This window comes from Molothrus aeneus, chromosome 31 (assembly GCF_037042795.1).
Source record: "Molothrus aeneus isolate 106 chromosome 31, BPBGC_Maene_1.0, whole genome shotgun sequence".
NCBI classification, from domain to species: domain Eukaryota; kingdom Metazoa; phylum Chordata; class Aves; order Passeriformes; family Icteridae; genus Molothrus; species Molothrus aeneus.
Window position 1 is genome coordinate 2,164,413 of NC_089676.1, and position 15,195 is coordinate 2,179,607.

General features: G+C 56.5%; 3 protein-coding genes across 4 annotated transcripts; all 3 read left to right on the top strand.

Moving 5' to 3' along the window:
* The first annotated feature begins 200 nt into the window (after positions 1–200).
* CIART (circadian associated repressor of transcription) lies at positions 201–2,316 on the top strand. Its single transcript, XM_066568266.1, has 5 exons — positions 201–426; positions 930–1,221; positions 1,448–1,523; positions 1,610–1,688; positions 1,772–2,316. The coding sequence occupies exons 2-5, from the start codon at positions 988–990 to the stop codon at positions 2,013–2,015; spliced, it is 633 nt and encodes a 210-aa protein (XP_066424363.1). The 5' UTR covers positions 201–426; positions 930–987; the 3' UTR covers positions 2,016–2,316.
* Positions 2,317–2,529: 213 nt separating this feature from the next.
* Positions 2,530–3,591, top strand: MRPS21 (mitochondrial ribosomal protein S21). 2 transcript variants are annotated; one of them, XM_066568212.1, is made up of 3 exons: positions 2,530–2,584; positions 2,834–2,918; positions 3,365–3,591. In XM_066568212.1, exons 2-3 carry the CDS (start codon positions 2,836–2,838, stop codon positions 3,543–3,545), a joined length of 264 nt encoding a protein of 87 aa, XP_066424309.1. In that variant the 5' UTR covers positions 2,530–2,584; positions 2,834–2,835; the 3' UTR covers positions 3,546–3,591. The 2 variants fall into 2 exon arrangements, with proteins under 2 accessions (XP_066424309.1, XP_066424310.1); XM_066568213.1 differs by lacking the exon at positions 2,530–2,584 and having other exon boundaries at positions 2,620–2,918.
* Positions 3,592–3,697: 106 nt separating this feature from the next.
* On the top strand, positions 3,698–14,576 carry PRPF3 (pre-mRNA processing factor 3). The gene is made up of 16 exons (XM_066568110.1): positions 3,698–3,804; positions 5,539–5,694; positions 6,350–6,480; positions 9,407–9,553; positions 9,655–9,738; positions 9,844–10,064; positions 11,141–11,447; positions 12,014–12,180; positions 12,610–12,692; positions 12,803–12,946; positions 13,142–13,241; positions 13,343–13,456; positions 13,560–13,678; positions 13,931–14,014; positions 14,100–14,161; positions 14,334–14,576. Exons 2-16 carry the CDS (start codon positions 5,550–5,552, stop codon positions 14,478–14,480), a joined length of 2,055 nt encoding a protein of 684 aa, XP_066424207.1. The 5' UTR covers positions 3,698–3,804; positions 5,539–5,549; the 3' UTR covers positions 14,481–14,576.
* Positions 14,577–15,195: the final 619 nt, after the last annotated feature.

The following is a 15,195-nucleotide window of genomic DNA, read 5'->3' on the forward strand; positions in this document are numbered from 1 at the left end:
CTCGCAGCGGGGCGTGGCCAGAGCCCCGCCCTTCGGCCAATGAGCACGGGGCGGCGGCAGCGAGCCAATAGTAGAGAAGGGGCGGGGCCTCCCCGGGAGCGGCGGCCAATGGGAGCGGAGCAGGGCGGGGCCCGGCCGGAGGCACGTGCGGCCACGCACGTGTCCGCGTGGGGCCGCCGCGGGCGGGGCGGGACCGGCACCGGGACAGAGAGATCGGGACACCGGAACAGCGGCACCGGCACGGGGACACCGGCACGGCCACCGCCGCGCCTGCCCAGAGACACTGACACCGGCCGGGAAACGGGGACAGCGATACCGGCGACGGGACACTGATACCGGAACGGTGATACCAGCACTGGGGCAGGGACGGGAACAGCGACACCGGGACACAGACACCGGTACCACCGCAGGTGCAGGCGGGAGCAGGTGGGATCCGGGGTGACCGGGGCCGGGGGGGGAGGTCCTGGGGGGTCCCATCATGGTGGGGGCTCCTGCAGGGGGATCTCAGGGCTGGGGAGGGGGCGGCAGGGGATGGAGGGGGGGAGCTTCTGGGGGGCCCCGGGACTGGGTGGTCCCGGGGTTGGGGGGTTGCTGTACTGGGAGGAGAGGGGCTGGTCCCGGGGCTGGGGATGTCCCTGGGGCTGGGGGTGTCACGGAGCTGGGGGTGGTCCTGAGGTTGTGGGTGTCCTCGGGCTTGGGGTGTCCCTGAGGCTGGTCCTGGGGCTGGGGGTGTCCCGGGTGAAGGGTCCCATTGCCAGCTGGGTCCCTGCACCCCCACCCTGCCTCAGGAGATGCCCAATCTGCTCCCCCACGTGAGGCAGCGCTGGGGCTGTGGGGATGACACCCCCACGGGAGAACAAGGCAGTTCTTCCCTCGTCTTCCATTTTTGTCCGATATCCCCCCGGTGTTTCCCTCCCTCCATCCCCCAGGCAGCCTCAGCTGGAGCTGAACGCAGCGAGAGATTCCTCTGGGGGGGCCAACCCCGCCATGGAGCCCCCTGCCCGCGCCTGCTCCTGCGGCTCCCCTGCCTCTGACAGCGGCGCCGAGGCCGAGAGCTCCCCCCGGAGCCCCCCCAAAGCCGAGCGGAGCCGCAAGCGCCCGGGGGGGCTGGAGCGGGCGAGCCCCGAATCGCCGCCGTCCCCTCGCGGGGGGAAGCGCCCGCGGAAAGGAGAGGGCGGGGATGTCCCTCCCAGCGATGGCGATCGACTCTTTGCCCAAAAGGTGAGGTTTTGGCACAAAAGGTGAGGTTTTGGCACAAAACAAAGCGGCACGCTAAAGATGGGAGGTGGGGGGTGGCTTGGTCCCATAAAAAAGCTGAGCCTGCCTCAGTTTCCCCACCTGAAATGGGTGGGTGGGGACGAGCAGGGTTTGGGGGGTGAAGGGGTACACGAGACCCCCTCCCCATTGTGGCTGCAGCGCAGTCACCTCCTCCTCCTCCTCCTGGCAGTGCCGGGAGCTGCGGGGCTTCATCCGGCCGCTGGCGGAGCTGCTGGAGGGGCTGCGGCGGGGCCGATACGATAGAGGTGGGTGCCCCCCACGCCCTCTTCCCCTCTCCCCCAGACACCTCTTTCCCTTTGGGGAGAATTCACCCAATTTCGGGCCTCCCCAGGGTTGAGCAGCTTCCAGCAGAGCGTGGCCATGGACCGGCTCCAGCGGATCATTGGGGTGCTGCAGAAGCCAGAAATGGGGTGAGTGTCCCCCGTGACCCCGGGGGGGAGGCACCGACGTGTCCCCCTCTCCGCAGAGGGTGACCCGAGCTCTCTCCCCGCAGTGCCCGCTACCTGGGGACGCTGCTGCAGGTGGAGGCCATGCTGCGCCTCTGGTTCCCCCACGTCGCCCCCAAACCCGCGCTGGACTCGGCTCCTCCCGCGGCTCCCCCGCGCCGCCGCCCTCCCGCCGGTTCCGCCGGGGCTCCCCGGTGCCGCCGCCTACCCGGGGAGCTCCCCCTCGCCAGCCCCGCGGGGACCTTACAGCAGCGGGGACCCCCCGAGTCCCCCCCAGCGCCGGACGTGTGACGCCCCCCCCGGCTCGGGGGGGGAGATTTCGTCTGCATTTCTTGGTTTTGCCTTTTTTTTTTTGATTTATTTTTTACCGGTGGTCAGTGAGACCCGCGGGCGGGCGGGACTGACCAGGGGGGGCACCGAATCCCCCCAGAAGCCCCAACCCCGGGGCGGCCGCGTGCCTTGGCCGGAGCGGAGCCCCCTCCCCGCGGGGACCGGGCCCTCCCGGGCTTGTGCCTTCCCCCGGCGGCTGGGGGGCAGCGTGGGACCCCCCTCGAGTGGGGAGGGCCCGGAGCCGGCCCTGCTGGAAGCAATAAACGCCGCGGGAGCGGCCGGGGCCAGCCGGTGTCCTGTCCTCTGTGCTCGGTGGGGCGGGGGCGGCGTTCCGGTTCCTGGGGGGGGGGGGGCTCAGAGCCGGTCCCGGCCCTTGGTGCCCCTCTGTCCCCTCCGCTTGGGACCCCGAGAGCCGCCGGTCCCGGCTCTGCCCGCCGGAAGTCCCGGCAGTACCGGAAATCCCTCCCAACGGAAATTCCGCCATTCAGCCGCTTCCGGTACCGGCGCAGAGCGGCCGCGGCTGCACCGGGGTCAGTCGGGACCGGGACCCTACCGGGAGCGGCCTGACCGGGGGCGGGGGGAGGCCGCTCGTGGGGCGGGGGGTCCCTGCCGTGTTCCCTTCGGGCTCCCTTGGGCCCCTCGGTGTCCCCGGGAGCGGGGCGGGAGGCACCGGCCCCTCTCTGTACCTGGGGTTCTTTGCCGTGTCCCGGGGCGCGGGGAGGAGGGAGCGGCTCCTCCAAGCCCCGGGGCCGCCCGGTTCCACCGGCCCCATCCCGCAGCCATGGCGAACCACCTGCGCTTCGTGGGCCGCACGGTGATGGTGCAGAACGGGAACGTGGAGGCGGCGTACAGCGTCCTCAACAGGTGAGGACCGGGGGAACCGGCGGTCCGGAGGGGCTCCAATTCCTTCACGCACTGGGTTCAGAACCAGAATTTCCGGAGCAGAAAGTGACGGGAGGGCTTTTCCCATGAGCTGCACGTCCTGCCAGCCGCTGGGATTGGGTGTTGGAGCAGTGAAATAAAAGAATATTCCTCGGGAAGCGCAGGAGGAGGCGCTGCCATCGCTGAGCTCTGTGCTCACGCAACTTCATAGATCCCACCTGAAAAAGAGCTCGGGGGGTTCCTTCCCCTTCTCGGTCCCCTCATGGATGGACGGCGATGAGAACGAGCCGAGGGCTCGCACGGGGACCGGACCGCGGGGCCTGCACCGGGACCGGGCCGAGGGCTGGCAGCATGGGCTGGCTGTTCTTCCCTTCTCGCACATCCCGGATCCTTCCCTGCCGCTGTCACCGCTGTTTCCCCTCCCGCAGGATCCTGGCGCAGGACGGCGTGGCCGACGCGGTGCGGCGCTCCCGGTACTACGAGAAGCCGGCTCGGGCACGGCGGCGGCGGGCGTTCGAGGCGTGCCGCCGGGTGTACTGCGCCGAGATGGCGCGCAGGATCGCCTTCCTGGCCAGGAGCGCCCGCCAGGACCCGTGGCCGGGCTGCTGAGGGGGGTCCTACCCCAATAAAAACCCTCTGGCTCTGATTGTTTTAATTGAGTTTGGTTAATGAGGGCGTGAGGGGGAAAGGGCGGGGCTATGGGCGGGGCTGAGCGCGCGCGCCTCTCTGAGGTCCCGCCTTCCCGGCGGCCCCCGCGCGCCCCCGGTCGCGCACGCGCCGCGCGCGCGTTTCCGCTTCCGCCCCGACGCGCCGTCACCGTCAGGGGCCGCCGGGCCGGGACCGGGAGCGGCGTGAGGGAACGGCGCCGGTGAGGGAAAGTGGGGGGCCTCGGAGGGCATGGAGGGAACGGGGGAAGCGGGCGGGTTGGCGGAAAGGAGCGAGGGAGGCGGTGGCGGAGGTGGCCCCGGGCCCGGCGCGCCGCGCTGAGGGGGCCGGGCCGGGCCCCGGGCGGAGCTCCGCGGCACCGGGGGATGCCGGGCCCTGTGGGAGCGGGGTCGGTGGGAGCCCCGTGTCTCCGGAACTCTGTTTGTCTGTCTGTCGGTTTGTCCGTGTGAGACAGAACCCCGGCGGTGCTCGGCCGCGTTCATTGATCCCGATGCCGGTTCCGGGGGTTGTGTCCCCTCCCCACGGCGGCTCCGCTGTCCCGGCGTGACACGGGAACAGCCGTGAAGTGAAGCTGCTCCTTCTCCGGTAGCTCAGCTCGGGTGGAGGCTGACCCGGCTCTAATTACACGAATTTTGTGGTTTATTACGGACGTGCTCAGAGCTGGTGGTGTCTCGGGGCTGGAATTTGTTAGTCCTGCTTGCCCTCAGCCTCTGCAGGCTCAGAACTCGTGGGGGAAACGCCAGGATCCGAGTTTGGGCTCTGTTTGAACCTGTCCGTAAGGAAGCTGCCAGGAAAAGCAGAACCTGCAGAGGTTTCCAGGCTCTGGGGAGAGCAGCAGTCACCTCCTGGAACTGCTCATGGACCTGGAATCAGGGGCTCTGTCTGAACCCCAGGACACCACTCCCAGGATGGATACCTGACCCCAGGACCCCATTCCCAGCTCCAGGATGGATAATTGGCCCCAGGATGGATAACTGACCCCATTCCCAGGAAGGACAGCTGACCCCAGACCCCATTCCCAGGAAGGATAACTGACCCCAGACCCATTTCAGCTGGCCCACGTCTCCATTCAGCCCCACCTTGGTGCCGAGCTCGAGCTCAGCCCTAAGGAGATTTCCCCAAATCCTATTAGGGCCCAGTTAAAAGCAGTTGCAGCCTCAGCCCTGGCTGTGAGGGGATGTGAGTGTCAGAAACCAGCCCAGATTTGGGGCTGAACCTTGGGGAAGGGGCTCAAGTTGTTTTGTAGGGTGAGTGAGAGCACAGGGGGTTCTCCTGTCCCACGTGTTCTGCACTCAGTGCATCCCTCTCCCCAAACCCATGGAGGGATTTAGGGGGCTCAGACCTTCCTCCTCGTGGGGTTTGCCTCATTTTAGCCCAAAAAAGCTTTTCCCAGCCGTGGAGCTGATCCTGAGGGAGGAGGTGATTGTAGGAATGTGCCCCTTGTTGACAAAGTGACTAAATTGTCATTTATCTCCTAAAAAAGGAAAAAAGCCTTAAAGTTTCTTTCTTCAATTAGGTAAAAGGACACTTCATAAGACTTTAGGGACTTTACCTCAAAATTAAGGATAGGAATTTGGACAGAGTAAGATTTTAGGGACTTCACCTCAAACTTAAGGTCAGCCAATTGGATAGAAGCCAAAAGGTCTCACCTAAGCAATTAATTAGAAAAAGAAAAGAACAAATTGCTTTTGTGGGGTGTTTTACTAAGAGTAAAAGCCTCTTCAAGAGCTCCTAGCTCGAGTTTTCTCTTTATAGAGCTTTGTTATTTTGCCTTTTATTAAAACTTTCCTGGTTCCAACAGCACCTGCTGCTTTTACGCCACCTACAGTAGCAGAGTTATCTCTACTGTGATACATTTCTCCAAAAACTCATCTCAAAGGGGTGATTTGGATGAGGTGATGAAACCCAGGGCCCTGTTTGATGTTTCTCCTTGCAGCCTGAGCAGAGATGTCTCTGTCCAAGCGTGAGCTGGACGAGCTGAAGCCATGGATAGAGAAGACGGTGAAACGCGTGCTCGGCTTCTCGGAGCCCACCGTGGTCACTGCGGCCCTCAACTGCGTGGGCAAGGGCATGGACAAGAAAAAAGCAGCTGGTATGTCCAGAGCTGGGCTTGGGAAATACCCCAAAAACTCAGCAGGGTGGAGGGGCAGTTCTGTCAGCCTCCATGAAGTGAGGAGGGGAAAATCCGTCAGGGTGGAAGCCTTGGGATGCGTTAAAAAATCCAATGAATAAAAATGAATTCCTCATTCAAGGAATTGGAAATGGTGATGGAAAACAGCTCCAAAACCTCACCAGGGTGGAGGGGCAGAGGCACAGGGCGGTTCTCTTAATGGAAAACAGCCCAAAACCTTGCCAGGGTGGAGGGGCAGGGGCACAGGGTGGTTCTCTCAGGTGAGGAGGGGAAAATCCATCAGGCCAGACTCAGCTGGAGGCCTTGGGATGTGTTAAAAAAATCCAACGAGTAAAAATGAATTCCTCATCCAAGGAACTGGAAATGGAAATTTAACTAAGGTGCTTTTTTTGCCCATTACAGCCCTGCTTTGCTTCTCCCTTGATCCCTTAGTTTAAAGCTCCTGACAACACAATCCACAGATCCCAGAGGCTTCCAGGTCTCCCTGTGTTTATAGATTTGAATCACACTTAAATTTAAGTGGTTTCCATTTTCCAAGGAATCTCTGTGTGTTCTCCATCCTCTTGCTCACCTCGAGCTCAGAATTGTGCACTGATGGGATTTTCCTCCTTTCCAGACCACCTCAAACCCTTCCTGGATGATTCCACCCTGAGATTTGTGGACAAACTCTTCGAGGCAGTGGAGGAAGGACGGAGCTCCCGGCACTCCAAATCCAACAGCGACCGGAACAGGAAACGGGAGCTAAAGGTGATTATTGATTATTGATTATTGATTATTGCTTGGTTTATTCCTGTGGTTGGGTGGCCTGGAGGCAGCACTGGTGCTCTGGCACACTCTCCTCTTCCAGAGAGGTACAGCTTGGAATGTTCAAGAGAAATGACTCCTCTCCATGGTGAAGTGTGGGAGCCTTTACCTTGTGGTTCTCTTTCCCAAAGCCGAGGTGGAAGCCTGGCTTTGGCTTTCTGTGAGGCTGCTGGAGTGAATCCATGGGGATCCATCTCTTCTCCTCAGTGCTGCTTGTGCTTGTATTTTCATTTGGAGCCTGGGACAGCTGCTCCCAGTGATGTCCCATTGCTCCCTGTGCCCTGACACAGCACCTGGGGCTGTGGTGGATGATCTGGGGGGGTTTCATTCCCTTTCTCCACCCAGAATCAACAAGAGGTGCATTTTGGCAACTCCTGTCCTAGCACAGGATTGATTCCAGCTGGGATTCCATTGCTCTGCTGTTTCTCCCTTGCCTGGGATGGTGAAAGGTGCATCCAACGCTGTTTTCACTTCCTTTCTTCTCTTGAGGACTTCTCTCACCATCCTGTAGAATTCCATTTTGCCACCACTCTTACAAGTCTGGCAGTTCCTCTCTGTGCTGCTCCTGCTCACGGTGATGTTCCTTTCACTCTTCCTGAGCTTCCTATTTTAGGGCAGTCTGGGTTTCCCCAACACTTGCAGTCAGCACTGAACCTCAGTGAGCCAGAGCAGTTCTGTTCAGGATCTGCATCTCTTTGGGAATGCTGGGACTCCTCACTTCCCTCTAGGAATTCTTTTCTGAGCTGGTCCCTGCGGCTGTGGGAATGTGAGGGTTGAGCAGGGCTGGAGGTCCAAGTGCTCCCATGGGCATGGCAGAGGTGGGGACAGTGGCAGTGCCACCACTTGATGATGGCAGGAGTGGGGTGACAGCCTGCTGGGGAGAGCAAGTGCTGGCAGCAGGGATCTGGTGATGGCAGCAGGGATCTGGTGATGGCAGCAGGGATCTGGTGATGGCAGCAGGGATCTGGTGATGGGAGCAGGGATCTGGTGATGGCAGCAGGGATCTGGTGATGATAGAAGGATCTGGTGCTGGCAGCAGGGATCTGGTGCTGGCAGAGGGATCTGTGATGGCAGCAGGGATCTGTGATGACAGAAGGATCTGGTGATGGCAGCAGGGATCTGTGATGACAGAAGGATCTGGTGATGGCAGCAGGGATCTGTGATGACAGAAGGATCTGATGATGGCAGCAGGGATCTGGTGCTGGCAGAGGGATCTGTGATGACAGAAGGATCTGGTGATGGCAGCAGGGATCTGTGATGACAGAAGGATCTGATGATGGCAGCAGGGATCTGGTGCTGGCAGAGGGATCTGTGATGGCAGCAGGGATCTGTGATGACAGAAGGATCTGGTGATGGCAGCAGGGATCTGGTGCTGGCAGAGGGATCTGTGATGACAGAAGGATCTGGTGATGGCAGCAGGGATCTGGTGATGATAGAAGGATCTGGTGATGGCAGAGGGATCTGTGATGGCAGCAGGGATCTGGTGCTGGCAGAGGGATCTGTGATGGCAGCAGGGATCTGGTGCTGGCAGAAGGATCTGGTGCTGGCAGAGGGATCTGTGATGGCAGCAGGGATCTGTGATGACAGAAGGATCTGGTGATGGCAGCAGGAGCAGGGCTGGGGCTGCAGCAGGGGACCCCTCCCCAGTGAAGCCACAGGGCTGTCTGGCCTGAGCACTGCTGGTGTTCCTGGCTGAGCCAGAAGCTGGGTTTGGCAGCAACAGCAGAATCTGCTCCTTCTTCTCTTGGCTCTCTTGGCTTGGAGAGAGATGTTCCTCCTGCCAAACCCTCGCTCTTCTCTCTGCAATCCCATTCCTTGGAGCTCATCCATCGCGCTCTGGCTCTGTGTGGACCCTGCAGGAACACAACCAGGTCTCTGAGGTGGTCAGGCTGTGGCAGAACTCTGTGACTGACTGCCCCCAGCGCAGGCTTGGACAGGGATTTCTCCTGGCTCCTGGTGTCCCCATGGCGTCGGGCAGTGCTGATTCCCAGGGCCGCTCCTCGGTTCACTCTGGGGTAGGTCATGGCTTGGGAAGGTCAGGAACTGAACGTAAAGTTTCCACACTTTATACTATGGGCAAGTCCTTTCTCTTGAACTTGTAGGTTTTCCAAGAAGTACCTGTGTGGCTGAGGAAGTGTCCTTGTAGGATATGAACCGTTGTAGTGAAGAAGGGATTGCAACTAACGCTCCCAACCGGTGTGTATATTTTCTTTTCAAATAACACCTTGACACACACACTACATCCAGGTTTCCACACACAAACCAGGCACTGCTGATGGAATCCACAGGGCCTGACCAGAGCTCTGTGGAAAATGTGCTGTGCCTTTTGTTTGGTGACACCTGAGGCTGCTGAAAGCCCATCAGAGGGGCCATTGCTCCATGTGCTCTCTGAGCTGTGCTTCTCTGGAGTGTGAGGGAATGCTGCAGGTGTCCCAACACTCCCTGGGAACAGAGCCACATCCTCCTTTTGCTTGATAGGACAGCACAGATTCTTTCACCAAACCCTCTCAAGTTGGTGGAAGACGTGGAAATGCTTTTATCCCAGTCAGATCAGCTCTGGGCAGGCTTTTTCTGTCTTTCCACATCTCCTCAGTGCCAGTTCCCCCCTCTGAGCAGCCAGGGGAGCAGTGGTGCTGTTAGGCAGGCTCATCCCTGTGATGTCTCCTCCTCTTGCATGGACTTCATTGGTGTTTCTCTGGTGGGGGAGCAGGGCCCAGGCTGGGCTTGGGCTCAGCCTGCAAGTACCACCCCGGAATTCTGCGTTACGGAGCTGGAGCTGAGACATGCTGGTGGTTTCTCATCTCAAATCCTGCTCTGGGAGGAGGACATTTTGTTCTAACCACAGCTTTCTGCTGTTTCCTTACATTAGGATGTGTTTGGTGATGACTCTGAGGTGTCCAAGGAATCCTCTGGTGTCAAGAAACGGCGCATCCCACGGTTCGAGGAGGTGGAGGATGAGCCTGAAGTCATTCCAGGCCCACCATCAGAGAGCCCAGGGATGCTGACCAAGCTCCAGGTCAGTCTTAGCTGGGCTGTGTCCCCACACAGTGTAGAGCTTATCCCAACTTGTATCCCAAACAGAGCAAAGGGAAACTCACTGTCTGTTTTTTCCTACAGATCAAACAGATGATGGAGGCAGCCACGCGACAGATTGAGGAGAGGAAAAAGCAGCTGAGTTTCATCAGTCCTCCAACACCACAGGTAACAGGCAAATCCCTCACATCCCTGGCCCCTGTTTCAGCTGTGAAATATTTGCCTGGGTCTGCTGGAAGAGGCATGGATCAAAACTTCCTCCTTTTCCAACAGCCCAAAATTTCTTCTTCATCGCAATCGGAGCGGCTCCCCATCGGCAACACCATCCAGCCCTCCCAGGCAGCCACGTTCATGAACGATGCCATTGAGAAAGCCAGGAAAGCTGCAGAGCTGCAGGCCAGGATCCAGGCTCAGCTGGCACTGAAACCAGGGCTCATTGGCAACGCCAACATGGTGGGACTGGCCAACCTGCACGCCATGGGCATCGCGCCGCCGTGAGTACCAGGGCGAACCCCAGTGCCAGGCAGGGACTGGCCAAAGGCTTCTCTGGTGAATTGTAGATAACCCCAACAAGGGGAGAGATCAGTGAGTCTGACTCCATGTTCTTAGAAGGCTAATTTATTATTATATTGCATTATATTGCATTATATTACATTATATTGTTTTATATTACATTATATTACATTACATCACATTACATCATATCACATTGCATCATATATCATATATAATATCATAATAATATATATTATATTATATTATATTATATTATATTATATTATATTATATTATATTATATTATATTATATTATATTATATTATATTATATTATATTATATTATATTATATCATATTACATCATATCATATTACATCATATCATATTACATCATATCATATTACATCATATCATATTACATCATATCATATTACATCATATCATATTACATCATATCATATTACATCATATCATATTACATCATATCATATTACATCATATCATATTACATCATATCATATTACATCATATCATATTATATTAATGCTATACTAAAACTATCTAAAGAATACACAAAGGATACAGACTGAAGGCTAAAACTCGTGACTGTCTCTTCATTGGTCTTTAAGTAAAAACAATTCACATGAAACCAATGAAACAACCACCTGTTGGATAAACAAGCTCCAGAGCACATTCCAAAGCAGCAAAACACAGGAGAAGCAAGCAGATCATCATTGTTTTCATTTTTCTCTGAAGCTTCTCAGCTTCCCAGGAGAAGAAATCCTGGCAAAGGGATTTTTCAGAAAATGTGACAGTGACACTTCTCCAGTGCTGCTGGTTCCCCAGCAATGGCTTTAACTGCTGCTGAAGGAACAGAATTTATATTAAAAGAGGTGAAATGGAGGTTCCTCCTCCCTTGGCTGAGATTGGAGTCTTTTCTCCAAGCTCGGAGTCTCTCCTGGCAGTACAGATGAGCTGTAAAAATACAGAAACCATGGAAATAAGCTCAAATTTCCTTTGATTCAGCGCTGCATTCACATTTGAATAGAACACATCTTATCCTGTCCCCCAGGAAAGTGGAGCTGAAGGATCAGACCAAGCCAACACCTCTGATCCTGGACGAGCAGGGCCGGACCGTGGATGCCAGCGGGAAGGAGATCGAGCTCACCCACCGCATGCCCACGCTGAAGGCCAACATCAGGGCAGTGAAGAGGGAGCAGTTCAAGCAGCAGCTGAAGGAAAAGCCCTCAGAAGATATGGAATCAAACACATACTTTGACCCACGGGTCTCCATAACCCCGGCCCAGCGGCAGAAACGCACCTTTAAGTTCCATGAAAAAGGCAAATTTGAGAAAATTGCCCAAAGGTTGAGAACAAAGGTATCAGAGGTCTTGGGTACGAGGGGATTCTCCTCTCCTGGACTGGCTTTGATTCTGAAGTTTTCCAGTCAAATCACCTGAAACTTTTTCCTAAAAACCCTGTTTTTGGTGGGATGGTGTGTGCCCAAGTCAGCAAGGGGTTTTCTCACCACTGTCTTCACCTGTTGAAGGGCAAAATCTCCTTTTTTTTGACAAAACATTGGAAGTTCCCAAGAGAACAGGTCTCTTTCTGGCTGAGTGGTCAGCTCAGAAGTGGAGATTTAAAGGAATTTTGTTAAAACGCTCCAAGTTCTTGGGGAGAAGGGGAGAGAAAACGTCCAGGGATACAATCCTTAGAGGGAGATGTTCCTTTGGGAATGTTCCACGGTCCTGAAAGGCTCAGGAACAAGAGCAGAGTTTTGGCACTCTTGGGAGCTTCCCCTCACCCTCACGTGCTGCGTGGTTTCTCTTGCAGTCTGCTTCAGATTGTTTGAGAACCCAGATAAATCAGCAGGTGATTTGTGTTCAGCTCTCCACAGAGCTTCTGCTGCTTTGCAATGACCTTTCTGTTCCATTTTCCTTCTCAGGCTCAGCTAGAAAAGCTGCAGGCAGAGATCTCCCAGGCTGCCAGGAAAACTGGGATCCACACTTCCACCAAGTTGGCTCTGATCACCCCAAAGAAGGAGCTGAAGGAGGGGGAGATCCCAGAGATTGAGTGGTGGGACTCCTACATCATCCCCAACGGCCTGGATTTGTGAGTGTTTCCAGGTGTTGATGGTTCTGCCACAGCAGGAATTCAGGAGCTGCACAGTGGGTGTGGAAAGCACATGGGAAATCATGTTCATGCTTGAGCATCAAATTTCACCAAAAAATTTCACCCAGGCACTGGGTTTGCTCCCAAAGTTTCTCTGGGGGCTGCAGTAAATAAGCAGCTGCTGTGGAGTTGGAGGGATATTTTAGCCCAAAGTTGGGGAAGTTTGGTTTTATTTCCAAGCATGAACATTGTGCACAAGTTGTGTTCATGGTGGATGTGGGGCCCTGCTTCTGAACCCCAAAATATGGGGAGACTCCTGTACATTAACACCACCGTGGGTCTCCTTCAGCCCATCGAGCTCTGAGTTGGCATTTGTGCAGGAATTCATGCTGGCAATTCTGCCATGATGCCCAACTCTCTCCTTTCTAGAAAAGGTGGCACGACCTCAAAGAAAGACGAATACTTTGGGATCACCAACCTGGTGGAGCACCCAGCCCAGCTCAACCCCCCAGGTATGGCCCTGGCTTGGGGGCACCCAGCAGCCCCATCCCCTCTGTGTGGCACTGCCTGTGTCCCCCTGGGTTCTCCAGGGCGCATTCCTGATGGTCTCATTTCCCTCCAGTGGACAGTGACACGCCGGTGACCCTGGGTGTGTACTTAACCAAGAAAGAGCAGAAGAAATTACGGCGCCAGACACGGCGAGAAGCCCAGAAGGAGCTGCAGGAGAAGGTCAGGCTGGGCCTGATGCCACCACCAGAGCCCAAAGGTGAGTGACAGCCAGGCCCTGGGCAGGCTTTGGGGATGCTGAAACAGCAGCACAGACTTGATGGGATTGCAGGGATCTGAAATCCACACAGACACTGGATTTATCTGTGTGCAATTGTTCTGGTGGGAAAAAGCTGTCCAGTGGGAGCCTCTCTCCAAGAGGAGCCCTCCCAGCACCTCTTCCATTCCCTTGCAGTGAGGATTTCCAACCTGATGCGGGTGCTGGGCACAGAAGCTGTCCAGGACCCAACAAAAGTGGAAGCTCACGTCCGAGCACAGATGGCCAAGAGACAGAAGTAGGTGGCACCTTGTACTGTGACGTTCTGGGACACTTTTGGGTAGATTTAGTGCTGGTGTTTTGGTTAGGATCAGTCCTTTCAGTGCTGTTGGTTTCCAGGGCTCACGAGGAGGCGAACGCAGCAAGGAAGCTCACGGCAGAGCAGCGGAAAGCCAAGAAGGTGAAAAAGCTCAAGGAAGATGTTTCCCAGGGAGTTCACATAGCTGTGTACAGGTGAGTGAGCTCAGAGAGATCTCACAGGTGAGTTTGGGGGGTGGAGGGACCTCTTAGTTCTGGTTTTTTGACAAATATTTTATTTTTTTCATCTTTTCCTTAGGGTTCGAAACTTGAGCAATCCAGCAAAAAAATTCAAAATTGAAGCGAACGCTGGGCAGCTGTACCTCACAGGAGTGGTGGTTCTGCACAAAGATGTCAATGTGGTGGTGGTAGAAGGAGGTGAGGCCTTCTAGGCAGGCTTGGGTCACCACAGAGCACTGTGGAGCTTGCCTCCAGCAGGAATTGCTATGGAAATTGGTGACAGGGTTAGGGAAGGACAAGGAAGTGAGGAGGCAATTAAAAACTCCCTTAATTACGTTGTTAATGATGCAGAGCGCAGAAATACAGTCAGAAAACCCATGAGGAAGGGAACCTTTGCTAGCTGCAGGTTAAGAGATTTTCTGAAAATGTTGAATCTTGATTCTTCCACAGGCCCGAAAGCACAGAAGAAATTCAAACGTCTTATGCTGCATCGAATAAAGTGGGACGAGCAGACGTCAAACACAAAGGGAGAGGGTGAGAGATGCTGTGCTGCTGGGAGAGGGGGGGAGTCCTGCTCCACCTCAGGGGCTAAATGAGCTTTATTGTGGGGTTTTTGCAGATGATGATGAGTCTGATGAGGAGTCCGTTAAGAAAACAAACAAATGCTCTCTGGTTTGGGAGGTGAGTTGTGGTTTAAGAAAACAAACAAAGGTGAGGTGCTGAGGTGGGATCCAACTTTCCATCCCATTCCTTGAGCTATAACCTGAAAAAAACCCACATATTGCCACGTTCCCCACATCCCCCGGAGCCGGCTGGGAATTAGGGTGACACGTCACCCCTTATCTCCCACCAGGGCACGGCAAAGGATCGCAGCTTTGGCGAGATGAAGTTCAAGCAGTGCCCCACGGAGAACATGGCGCGGGAGCACTTCAAGAAGCACAGCGCCGAGCACTACTGGGACCTGGCGCTCAGCGAGTCCGTGCTCGAGTCCACGGACTGAGCCCGCCATGGCTGCTCCTGTCCCACAGCCCCTGAGCCACACAGCTCCCATCGCTCTCCTCAGCACCCCTATTAAAGACATATTTTTTAAAACAAATCGCCGTAGCGTGGTTTTGGGTCAAGGGGGGGAAAAGGATGATGATGCCGCTGTGTTTGACTTTACGAGGGGGCAGGAGCCACTTCCCCTCTTCTCCAAGCTGTGTGCTGAGGGCGGTCCGGCCATGTTCAGGTTGGACATGAGGGAATTTCTTCGAATCCCTATCCCTGGTTCTGTCCAAAGAACGACTGGATGTGGTTCACACAGTTTCTCTGTGCCAATCGGTCACGGGTTGGACTCAGAAGTGTTTTCCAAGCTCAGTGATTCGGGGATTTACGGCATAAACGCCGTTTTTATGCTCGCGCGCTCTCCGCCCCCTCATGGCCGGGAAGGGGGGGGTGCAAACGGCTCTGGGGGGGGGGGGGGGGGGCGCCGCCATCTTGCCGGGCGGGGCGGGCGCGCGCGCGCAGGCGCGGCGGGGAGGGGGCGGGGCGTGCGCGTGCGCGTCCCGCCGGTGTGCGGGAGTCACAAAATGGCGGCGGGGGGGCGGGCGGCGCGCGCGGGGGGGGCCGGGCCGTGACCGCCTCCGGTACCGGCACCGCCTCGGGTACCGGCACCGCCTACCGGCACCGCCCGGCCACTAGCCGGGGTCCCCCCCCGAGATCCCTCTGGGCCGCCA